This window comes from Dromiciops gliroides, chromosome 2 (assembly GCF_019393635.1).
Source record: "Dromiciops gliroides isolate mDroGli1 chromosome 2, mDroGli1.pri, whole genome shotgun sequence".
NCBI lineage: Eukaryota > Metazoa > Chordata > Mammalia > Microbiotheria > Microbiotheriidae > Dromiciops > Dromiciops gliroides.
The window spans coordinates 264,228,323-264,241,479 of record NC_057862.1 but is presented as its reverse complement, the minus strand read 5'-3'; the positions used below and the strand labels follow the sequence as shown (position 1 = coordinate 264,241,479).

At 37.9% G+C, this 13,157-nt stretch overlaps 1 gene segment (V, D, J or C); it reads right to left on the bottom strand.

The window, feature by feature from the left end:
- Window positions 1-7,668: 7,668 nt before the first annotated feature.
- Window positions 7,669-8,216, bottom strand: LOC122738680. The segment is given in 2 exon segments: window positions 7,669-8,030; window positions 8,114-8,216. Coding segments are annotated over 2 exon segments (408 nt in total).
- Window positions 8,217-13,157: the final 4,941 nt, after the last annotated feature.

Here is a 13,157-nt window from a genome sequence, read left to right as displayed (position 1 = left end):
TCCTCAGAGTTTAATCTGACTCAAATCCATAATCATATCATACAATCTTAAAGCAAGTTACTTTAGTTTATCAATCTGTAATGTGGTCTTCCTCCCCCCACCCTTCCCTTCCCTTGCTCCTAAATAAACTACCACCTTATTCTAACTACTTTTGTGTGCAAGAGGGTGTAATTCTTTAAAGAGGAATTCCTAAGAACCCCAAACCCTACCCCAACCCGTACCCCATTTCCCCCATTACACTATTGAAATAATTACACATATTAATAATGATATGGTAGTTAAAAACAACTTTGTTTTAACTTTGATAAACTTTTACTGTTTTCTTTCTTCAAGCTTCACAGGTATTTCAAGTTTTCATAACCCTAGCAATTCAAATATTATGATGGCCTTGTATGTTTAATAACTTTCAATTGATCTTAAGTTTTATTTCAAAATAGGATATTCAACTGGAATTTGTTTTATTATCTGGTATTTTTGTTAAAATATTTATGCTATTTTAACCTTTTTCTTTCTATTAATATTCTATTTCATTGCCAGGATAACAAACTTCCATGGCATTCATCTACCTTTTAAATGTTGTCCTAACTATTAATGGTATTTTTAGGCAAAATGTGTGAATTATCAGAGCCAACCTTAATAAGGTATTGTCTATTTTTTGCTGAAAGATATGATTACTGTTACAATTAATTTCTAACGAAAATGTAAAAAGATACGCCTCCCCACCTTCTAGGCCGTGACTTTCACCGGATATATAGAACTCTATTTAATTCTCTCCCCATAATGACATCCGTCTCTCCCTCTTTCTGAAAAGCTCTCTACCTTCCCTTCCCTCATACCCTGACAACTCCTGTCTTAATCTGCTCATCCCCACCCCTGGAAGAAGTCCCATCCTCCTAGCCTCCCCCTGAGCTTTTAACTCTTCTGAAGTTGGAAAGGTTCTTAGTGCCTCTCCAATCCAGATTCAGTTGGATCCCTCTAAACCTTTTCCTTGAATCTCACTATATCCCCTTTCCAGAGGCAATTAGGAGCATTAGGCTTCGTATTAGGGACTACCTATCCTCTGGTCTTTTAGTTCCCTGGACTAGGTTCTGATCCTTTCTGTTTGTGAGCTCATGTGACTGCTTGTCCAAGACCTGAGCAGTGAATGTTCCTGTGATTCCTAGAACATCTGTGGTCCCTAATGCCTATACTCTCCTGGATATAATTCCCCATGATTCTACTCTTTTCACCTTTGATTTCTCTAGTGCATTTTTCAGTGGGTCCTTTGGTGTGAATTGCCAGTTTTTACTTTTTTACTTTACCTTTACCTGGGAAGGCCTGCAGTACACTTGGACTGTTCTGCTTCTGAGAATCCCTCCTACTTTTCACAAATTTAAAAGCAGACCTAGCTGATGTTAAGTTTCCTATGGGCTCCACCCTCTCCAGTATGTGGATGAGTTATTCCTTTGCTCCCTGGATCTCCAATTTTCAAAAGCTTACTCCATTTTTTCTCAGCCCGTGCCATAAAAGTATCTTGTTCTCAGGCTTCAAGTTTTTAGGACATCTGATATTAGCCAATTGTTTCTGTCTTGAAGGATTAGCGATCTCTGTACTATCTAAAACGGAGATAGAAAACCCAGATTATTCCTGGTACATTGATGGTTCCTGTCTCAAATGATGCTGGGTATGCTATCACAAACACAGAAGAGGTCATTGACCCCTTCCTTTGGTTCTTGAGCACAACAGGCTGAATTTGAAGCCCTGACTCAAGCTTGTGAATTAGCAAAAGGAAAACTAGTGAATATTTTTACACGGATAGCAGGTATGTGTTGGGTATTTTGGGATCTTAATGGAAACATAAAGGGTTCCTGATGTCCTCTGGCACTCCTATATATCTAGAGATTGCTTGATTCCCTTTTGTTGCTAGCAGCAGTGATTGTTAAAATGCCAGGACACTCCCATGAAGATTCTCCCCATGACTGGGTTAATGCCCTTGCTGACCTGCATGCCAAGCAGGCTGCTTGGAAAACCCCACTTCCTATTAGTCTGTCTTCCTTTAACATTAGCTGGGCCTGGACCCAAGTTAATATTGACCCCAGCAAAGCTTGCTGTAGTGCAAAGGACCATGTCCAATCCCATCCAAGACAGGTTAAGAGTAGAAGGGTGTAAAAAATGGTAAAACTCTGGGCTCTGGTATGGGTCAAATGGATGTCCAATCCTCCCCAACTGTCCATTGACCTATGATGGAATACATTCACTCTTTAAGTCACTGGAATCCTGCTTAGTTTAGGCTGCAAATATTGGTGGTAAAATTGAGATGAGCTGCATATGACATTTATCTACAATGTGAGAGCTGTCCTAAATATAATGTAAGCAAGCCCATAAAACTTACCCCTAGGAAATTCCTTTACCTCTTTTGGTAAACATTCTCTTTCACCTTTTGAAATTACTGGGCGTCCTATGCCTCTTTTTTCCCTCAAGTGACTGCCTCTCCATTAAGGCCTCCCTTCTGTCCTATTGTAAAGGACTCACCCAAACTCTTTCTTCATCACCTTAATTATCTTGTCTCTCAGTCCCCCACCCACCCAAAAAAAGTTTTAAAATGGTTTTAACATGTAATTGGAGGGAAAACAAAATACTATAAAAGGAATATAGTTATATTGTCTTGTTTTGTTTTTGTCTTTGTTTTTTGGTGAGGCAATGAGGGTTAAGTGACTTGCCCAGGGTCACACAGCTAGTAACTGTGAAGTGTCTGCCGGATTTGAACTCAGGTCCTCCTGAATCCAGGGCCAGTGCTTTATCCACTGCGCCACCTAGCTGCCCCTATGTTGTCATAAAGATGGAAGGTTTCTTTCAGGCCTCTTTAGATACTATGATTTCAGATCTATATGACCTCCTTCTCCTTAAAACATGCCTCTCAGTTTCCCTGAAGATGTTTGTAATTGACCACAGTTGTTCAGGACATGGATCTGTTTATCTACTAAGTTGTCATGATTGCCTGGCTCACTCTTTTGATTGTTACCTCAGAAAACCTAATGCTTGCATAATTCTTTTTAGTAAGATTGTCACACTCAGATGATCTCATAAAGTGTTTGAGACTATATATCTTCATCATCATCCATCATCTTTCATCAAATGATAATAATTACCATTTAAATTACCATTAAAGTAAGCACTTTAAGGCTTACAAAGAACTTATCAAATATGACATTTTATGCTAAGAACCCTGGAAGATAAATGTAATTATTATTATCTTCTCACTCAGTGTGAGATATTTCTTTCTTTCCCTCTTTCTTTCTTTCTTTCTGTCTTTTTTTTGGTGAGGCAATTGGGGTTAAGTGACTTGCACAAGGTCACACAGCTAGTAAGTGTTAAGTGTTTGAGGTTGGATTTGAACTCAGGTCCTCCTGACTCCAGGGCCAGTGCTCTATCCATTAGGCCACCTAGCTGCCCCTGAGATATTTCTTAAAGTATTTTCCAGGGTGAGATATTAAACACATATAGTGAATGGGCATTCAATGTAAGATCCATCTTTCCTCCTTTTCATAATATCAAAATCTCTTGACATTATTCTTCATCCACTGTAGTTTCTGATGAAAAGGTAAAAATTCTCAAAAAGGTCAAATTGTGTAAATGCGTATTTGATGCAGTACCCTTCAATTTCCTCCATAATTAGAAAATACTAATAATGCTTTCCATCACCCCCAACCTTTTATTTTTTGTGTATATTGCAATTTTTTCTTTTTAAAATTTTTATTAATTTTAAACTTAAGTACAAAAAGGCAAAAAAAGAATTTTCCATGTAGACAGGACAACATAAAACTATAACTATATATAATTCTGATTTCTTCACTGAAAAACTATCCATATCCTGTGACCATTTCTCAATTGGGAAATGACTCATATTCTTTTTTAATAGTAGTTTTTTTCCCCAATTACATTGACAATTTTTAGCATTCATTTTTACAATATTTTGAGTTCCAAATTTTTCTTCCTCCCATGCCAACTTCCAAAATTGGTAGGCAATTAGATATAGATTATACATGTAAAATATTTCTAGAATAGTCAGAGTTGTGAAAGAAGAAATAGATCAAAAGATAAAAACATGAAAAAGAATAGAGTGAAAAAAGTATGCTTCAATCTACATTCAGAGTACATCAGTTCTTTATCTTGCTGTGGATAACATTTTCCTTCATGACTCCTTTGTATCTGAATGACTCATATTTTTATAAATTGGACAAAGTTCTTTGTATATTAGATATGAAACATTTATCTGAGAAACTGCCTATAAAAATGTTCTATCAATTTTTTGTTTTCCTTCTGATCTTGGCCACATTGGTTTTATTTGTACAAAACATTTTTAATTTAATGTCATTTATACTATCCATTTTACACATCAAAATACCCTCTATTTCTTCTTTATTCATAAATTGTCCTCTGTTCCAAAAGTCTAATACATAATGCTCTATATTCATCTAATTTAGTTATAATATCTCCCTTTATATCTAGGTCATGCATCCATTTTGATCTTATCTTGGTTAAATAGTATAAAATATTGGTCTCTACCCAATTTGTGTCAGATTGCTCTCCAGCTTTCCCAATAATTTTTTCAAATAATGAACTTTTATCCCCAAAGCTTAAATCTTTACATTTCTCAAACACAAGTTTACTTCAATGATTTGCTACTATGTATTATATGTCTGCTCTGTTCCACTGATCAATTCATGTAAGCCTTTCTGTTTTCCTGAGAACATCCTGCTCAATATTTCTTATAGTACAATAGTATTCAATCATACACCACAACTGGTTCAGCCATTCCTCAGATGACTGGCATCCCCATGATTTCCAGTTCTTTGCCACCACAAAGAAAGCTGCTATCAATATTTTAGGATACACAGGTTCTCTTCCTTTTTCCCTAATCATTTTTGGAAATAGCCCTAGTAGGGGTGTTGATGGGTCAAAGGGCATAAACAGTTTATTAACTATTTGGGCATAATTCCAGACTGCTCTCCAAAATGACTGGATCAGTTCACAATTCTACCAACAATGAATTTGTATCCCAAGAATTTGAAGAACACATGAACTTTCTAAATTTATTTTTTTACTGCTGTGTTTATTTTTGTACATGGTGCCACTGGAGGTCATGCTTATTCATAAAACTCACTCTCATCCCAAAAACATATAAAACTACTTTTCAGCATGGTACCTTACTACACGCAGAAAATTGGTTTTTAAAAATCCATTTTTTAAAGAGAGATAAAAAGGGTACCACTACTTGTGGTAGTTATTAAAATTGTGACTTAATTTAACAATATTACATTGCTTTCCATAAAAGAAGAATAGAGTGACTGGGGCAGTCTCTGATCAATCCTGAAATATCTATCTACTACAGGACATTTGCAACGCAAATATTAGTGTCCTTCCTATTTATCCTTATAAAGATAAAGGAGAACTGACTGAAACCCAGCTCTTCAAGTTTCAGGAGCTGAGAGCCATAGTTTAATGGCTTCATTCCCTCTCATCAAATTTATTTGTAATTCACATTAAATAGAAAATTTCTTAAATTTTCTCTGATCATGTGAAGAGTCTTTCAGCAATTAATTGGCCAGAAAATGAGCTTTTTACTTCTTGACTTTTGTCCAGTTTTCAATTTTAGTACTATAAACCTACAAATGAGGAGCTTTAGTCAAAGCCACTAACAACTATAATGGACCATACTCAACACTCTTCTAGATGCTAAATTATCTGTAAACATCCCCGTGTAGCCAATGTTTGCTCAGGGAAAATTGAGGTGTTTCTACTGGAGGTATTACATTCCCCCTTGATGTTGTCAAAAAAAATCTGATGCCATGTAATCAACCTGGTCTTACTCCTGCCACTCCTTGTGTTCATCTTAGGATACAAATGGTTTGCATAGAGGGCTGAGGTGCTCAATGGACATATGTGAGATTGCATCTATGACTTTACTCTGTGAAGGTGTCTTTACCAACTCCAAACTGCTAGGGAAAAGCAAAATTATGTCCAAAGGGCTATAGAAGTGTGCATACCCTTTGATCCAGCAGTACCATTGCTGGGTTTATCTCCCAAAGACATCCCTAAAAAGAGAAAAAGACCTATTTGTACAAAAATATTTATAGCAGCTCTTTTTGTGGTGGTTAAGAATTGGAAATCAAAGAAATGTCCATCAATTGGGGAATGGCTAAACAAACTGTGGTACATGATGGTGACAGAATATTATTGTGCTATAAGAAATGACAAGCAGGATGACTTCAGAAAGGCCTGGAAAGATATGTATCAAATGATGTAATGTGAAGTGAGCAGAACCAAGAGAACATTGTGCACAGAGACAGAAATATTGATTGATAAAGAACTGTAAATGACTTGACTTCTCAATAATACAATGATTCAAAACAATCTCAAAGGACTATTGATGAAACATTCTATCCATGTCTAAAGAAAGAACTGATATCAATGGAACAGACTGGAGCATACTATTTTTCACTTTCTTTCATTTTTTACTTCTAATCAAGTTTTCTTGTACAAAATGATAAATATGGTAATACTTTGCATAATCATACATGTATAAACCCTATCTGATTGCTTACCGCCTCAGAGAGGGAGAAGAGGAGGGAGGGAAGGCAGGATTAAAAATTGGAACCCAAAACTAAAAATATAAATGTTTATTACATTAAAAAAACAGGAAAATTTAAAAATAATTTAAAAATAATAATTAAAAAAATAAACAAAGACTCAAGAATTGAAACAATTAGGCCATTCTGAGTCTGGCACTGCTGATAGCTTTTTTCTCTCTCAAAGATCATCAATATCTGTCAGTACCAAAGTATCCATATCCATGAACGCACATTTTGAATACTGAGTGACCAGAAGTGGATTTGGATTAACATGAGACCCAGCATATGTCTTTTCATTAAGGTTAGATGAGCTGAATCCTCTATCCAAGATGTTGACCATGATGACTGCATTGAAAATCTTCTCTAAACTTTCCTGTTATGGTGACTGTGGAGTCATCATTGCTAGGGAAGCAGTAACTGGTCATTGTTGAGTGCAGGCAGTCCAGGTACCAGGCAGGGCACCTGAGAAGAGCAGCTAGCACTTCTTTACTTTGAAAAAGGAATTGAAATCTTTTTTAATAAGTCATCCTAGCTATGTTTACCCATTTGCTTTAATAGTTATGAGGCTAAAAAAAATAGTTTTGGGGCCGCATTGGTCAGCCAGTCACTAGGAGTTCTTCGTGTATGTCATTTTCCTTCATGATCCAAGGTCCTAAAATCCTGTCAGGTTGATTCATGAAATTCCTTACATCAGCCAAGCTATAAACATTCTTTTTCACTTCCTTACAAGTTGTGGGGGGCAGCTAGGTGGCCCAGTAGATAAAGCACTGGCCCTGGATTCAGGAAGACCTGAGTTCAAATCCAGCCTCAGACACTTGACACTTACTAGCTATGTGATCCTGGGCAAGTCATTTAACCCTCATTGCTGCCCCCTCCCACCCCCCCCCGACCCCCCAAAAAAAGAATGACAGTTGCTGGCAAAGTTGCTTTCTCCCGGGTTAGAGGAAAAAAACAAGTCCATAAATAGAGATGGCTCAGATTCACTTTACATCTGTTGCTGGAGTTAGGCATCTCTATACATCTGGAGCTCAACCCCTTTCTGGCCTTACTGGGCTCTTTAGTCCTTGCAGGGGAAGTTTCTGTCTAGTCTCACATTCCTTTTCCTCACTGTGTCACTTGCACAGTAATACACAGCTGTATCCTCAGTTTTAAGGGAAGTCATCTGTAGATTTAACATGCTGTTGCCATCATCTCTGGAAATGGTGAATCGACCTTTCACAGAGTCTGCATAGTATATACTACTTCCACCAGTATTAATGCTTGCAACCCATTCCAGTCCCTTCCCTGGAGCCTGGCGGACCCAGTTCATCCAGGAGCTGCTGAAGGTGAATCCAGAAGCTTTGCAGGAGAGACGCAGAGAACCCCCAGGCTGTTTCACATCTCCCCCAGACTCTACCAGCTGCACATCACACTGGGCACCTGCAACACAGAGACATTGCATTAAAGTCAATAGTCACATTATGTCACCACATCATATTGTCCCTGCCTCTCCATAAAACTACCTTGGAAAATGGTCAGAAGAAAAATCCAGTTCAGGCTAAATTTCATGATGACTTTCTAGGTTAGTCCTCTGCTCAGAAGAGCACAAAGAGTTTGAGCTTGTCTATCCCAAAGATACAGTTATAGGTTTGGGGCTGCTTTTCATCCTAGTAAGGAGGGACCCAATTTGCATGTCCTACTCTATTCAAAAAGAGGAAGAATATTTTCTTCCTCCCAGTGAGAGAAATTTCTTCTAGAGCTGGTTCAAAAGCACTTGGGGAATGTTGGTGACAATTGAGACTCCCAGAGTTGATGATTTTGACTCGGTGTCAATCAGCCTACATCACTTCAACAATTGAATCACATGTGGTAGACCTTTGTGTTCCTGATAAAGTTCTTTTTTTTTTCTTAATAGAATTTCGTTTTCCAAAATATATGTAAAAACAAATTTTAACATCGATTTTTAAAAACTGTGTTCCAACTTCTCTTCCTCCCTCCATTCCCACCCCCCACGCACAAGAACTCAAGCAATTCAAAATAAGTTATATATGAGTAGTCATGGAAAACATTCCCACATTAGCTAGGTTGTGAGAGAAAACAGTCAAAAACCCCACAAAACCTAAGGAATCCTAATAAACTTCTAATCAATCTTAGTCCCACTTCTGGTTGTCAAAGCTCCTCAACCATCTTCCATTTCCAATGACCAGCTGACTGAATCTCTTTTATGAATCACTTTCTTCTCAGGGTCTCCTGTCCTTGACGTCCGTTGTCACCTCTACTGCTCCCTGGGTCTACTTTTTGTCTTCTTTATCTAGTACATTTCACCTAAATTATTTATCCACAGTCCCAGTTATACTAATACATTGCCTTGATAGGAACAGTTTATATTCCTTGTAGGTGGAGAAATAGAGTTATGAACATCATAGTTCACAATTAGAAAGTTACAAGTCGGGGGCGGCTAGGTGGCGCAGTGGATAAAGCACCGGCCCTGGATTCAGGAGTACCTGAGTTCAAATCCGGCCTCAGACACTTGACACTTAGTAGCTGTGTGACCCTGGGCAAGTCACTTAACCCCCATTGCCCCGCAAAAAAAAAAAAAAAAAAAAAGAAAGTTACAAGTCTCCTCCAAAAAACACACCTTGCCTCTCAAAGAGATAGAGAAACTTTTATCCTCTGTGACACTAACCTAATAATCTGATTTATGGAGCAAGTATATTTCATATCCCTATGAGATGATCCTAACATTTCAAGTACCATTCTCATCACCCAGAATATCCAGCTCTGCTGCCACCTGCTGCACATTTAATTGTATACTCAGGAAACTTAGTTTTATACTCAAGAACATTTTTTCATTCTCACTTCCACATTTTTTTTTTCACAAAAGGGAGATTTGTAATTTCAGGGCCCTTATTGTTTTAGAGATCTAGATCTAGAGATCTTTTAGAGATCACCATTATTTTCAGGGACTCAACTTAGTTGAGGGGCTGGGACAAATAAAAAGCCACCAATCCCTCACTTGGCCACCATTATAGCTATGGAGTCTTTATCATAATGTAGGGAGTCTGAGCCATGTCTATTTTTTTTCTCCCCTGTTACTATTATTACATTTGAGGTGGTTCCTCCTTAATCTATTATTTACCAAACTGAGGGACAACAGAGTTGTGAAGAGAGTTCAATGACTAAAGAAGAGAAAAGTTCATAATGATATTCAAGTGCTGAGTCCATAAATCATTGTTTCAGAAATGTTAGTATAAGGGTCTTAGACTTGTAGAGTTTTTGTGTTTCAGACATAAAATGATCACCCTTTGCGTTGTACTCACAGACAGTAAAGGTTGCAAAACTTGGGAGTGTCCCATTTGATGTAAAGGAAATTTAAAGAAATATTTATATTTTTTATTTCCTTGGGTAACATGAATAATTTTAATCTACCTGAGAGGATTTAGGGTCCTTGCTCATATGACGAAGGCAACTAATGCTACATGGGCAAGGTCTAGATTAGCCATGTCTCTTAAATTGATATAAAAAAGCAATCTAGGGGGCAGCTAGGTGGGGCAGTGGATAAAGCATCAGCCTTGGATTCAAGAGGACCTGAGTTCAAATTCGGCATCAGATACTTACTGTGTGACCCTAGGCAAGTCACTTAACCCTCATTGCCCCGCCAAAAAAAAAAAAAAAAGCAATGCAGCTAATGTTGTGGTAAATTAGAGGGAGAGTCAATTCAGCTCTCAGGAGTTGAGCTAAGGAGAAAAACAGGCACAGGAAATATAAATGTAAGATCTGCCCGGCAAAGACACTGTTCCATAAAGCACAACATTTTGACTATTATAAATAACCAAATTAACTACAAAAGATATACAAAGAACTGATAAATAGAAATATGAATAAAATGTACACATATATATGTGCATGTCTGTGTGTCTATACACACATATTTTTGTCTAATGATAGCCATCTCTAGAGCAGGGGGGGAGAAAAAAAGAAAATACCATAACTATATTATATGTTTAAAAGGAACAGCAAGATGCATATAATAGTTTTATTGCTTCATGTCCAATTATTTTTATTATATTATGGAAATGTTTTATTATATTATTGGAAATATTTTATTCCATAAATTAAAAATAAAAGAAAAATAAAAAAAACTTTTAATAGAACAAAATGGATAATATTCAAGGCTAGACCCTGATGGGAATATGGCACGAACCATTCTTTTTTTTTTTTTTTTGTATTTATTTTATTTTCCATTTATATGTAAGGGTAGTTTTCAACATTCATTTTCATAAGATTTAGAGTTCCAAACTTTTCTCCCTCCCTCCCTCCCTTTCCTCCCCCCTCCACAAGATCACAATCAGGTTATATATGTATAATCCACAAGTGTTCTTTTTATCAGTTCTTTCTATAGGGGTGCATAGTAAGCTTCCTCATTAGTTCCTTGGGATTGTCTTGGATCATTGCACTGCTGAGAGTAGTTAAGTCATTCACAATTGCTCCTTGAACAATACTGCTGTCACTACGCACAGTGTCCTCTCAGCTCTGCTCACTTCACTATACATCAATGTTCATTAGTCTTTCAAGGCTTTTCTGGGATCATCCTGTTTGTCATTTCCTGTAGCACAAGTCCATTCTACTACAATCATATAACACAGCTTTTTCCATCATTCCTCAATTGATGGGCATTCCTTCCATTCTCAATTCTTAGCCTCCAACTAGAGTTGCTATAAATATTTTTTGTACAATTTTTCCCCCTTTTCTCTTTTTCATGATTACTATTGTTAACTATTTCCCTTCCATCCTATTCCCTTCCCCATGATATTTATTCTATTATCCATCTTCTTTCATCCTATCACCCTTCAAAAGGGATTTGCCTCTGTCTGTCCCCTCCCCCACTCTGCCCTTCCTTCTTTTGCCCCTCTCTCTTTATCCCCTTCCCCTCCTATTTTCCTGCAGGGTTATAGATATTACTCCACCCAATTGAATGTGTCAATTATTCCCTCCTTGAGCCAATTCTAATGAGATTGAGGTCTTTGAGCCAATTTTGATGAGTGTTAGTAAATACCGCCCAGATTAAATAGATTATTCCACCCAGTTGGGTGTGTCTGTTAGTCCTTCCTTGAGGCAGCTCTGATGAGTTTAAGATCTTTGAGCCTTTCCTGATGAGTGTAAAATTCATTTACTGCCCTGCTCCTCTCCCATCTCTTCCCCCACTCCACAAGCCCCCTCCTGCCACCTTCATGCAGGACCTCACCTCGCCCTTCCCCCTCCCCCAGTGAATTCCTTTCACCCCTCAATTTAACCCCAAAGATGCCACCATCCAGCCAAGTGACACAGTGGACAAATCACCACCCCTGGACCCAGGGGGATCCAGCCAAAACTCGGCCTCAGACACAAGACAGTCGCCCACCGTATGACCCCAGGTGTGTCCCCCAGCTCCAATTTTTCTTTTTTATGGTTCTCTAGGGTCTTGTATTTGAAAGTCAAATTTGCCATTCAGTTCAGGTCTTTTCATCACAAATATCTGAAAGTCTTCTTTTTCATTAAGTCCCATTTTTTCTGCTGAAAGATAATGTTGAGTTTTGCTGGGTAGGTGATTCTTGGTTGTAATCCCATTTCCTTTGCCCTTTGGAATATCATATTCCATGCTCTCTGGTCCTTTAAGGTAGAAGCTGCTAGATCTTGTGCTATCCTGACTGGGGCTCCACAGTACTTGAATTCTTTCTTTTGGGAAGCTTGCAATATTTTCTCCTTGACCTGAGAGCTCTGGAATTTGGCTATAATATTCCTAGGAGTTTTCTTTTGGGGATCTCTTTCTGGAGGTGATTGATGGATTCTTTCAATTTCTATTTTAGCTTCCTCTTCTAGAATTTCAGGGCAGTTTTCCCTGAGAATATCTTGGAAGATGGTGTCTAAGCTCTTTCCTTGATCATGGTTTTCAGGTAGACCAATAATTTTCAAATTATCTCTCCTGGACCCATTTTCCAGGTCAGCAGTTTTTCCCAGAAGATATTTCACATTGCCCTCTATTTTTTTATTCATTTGGATTTGCTTTATTGTGTCTTGGTTTCTCATAAAGTCACTGGCTTCCATTTGTTCAATCCTCATTCTTAGGCAATTATTTTCATCAGAGAGCTTTTGTACCTCCTTTTCCATTTGACTTTTCAAGCTGTTGACTTTTTTCTCATGTCTTTCCTGCATCACCCTCATTTCTCTTTCCATTTTTTCCTCTACCTCTCTAATTTTATCTTCAAAGTCCTTTTTGAGCACCTCTATGGCCTGAGACCAATTCATATTTTTCTTGGAAGCTTTAGATATAGGGGCCCTGATATTGACATCTTCCTCTGAGGGTGCCCCTTGGTCTTCCTTGTTACTGAAGAAACTTTCTATGGTCCTCACCTTTCTCTGTTGGCTCATCTTGCCTTTCTTTTACTAGACTTTTAGCTCCTTAAAGTGGGGCACTGTTTCCAGGCTGCAGTATCACAAGCTTAAGAAGTCCCAGGTGGTATGATTTAAGGAGAATCAGGTCCTTCCCTCGTCCAGCCTGTTTCCTTGTCCTAGATGACCCCAGACCAA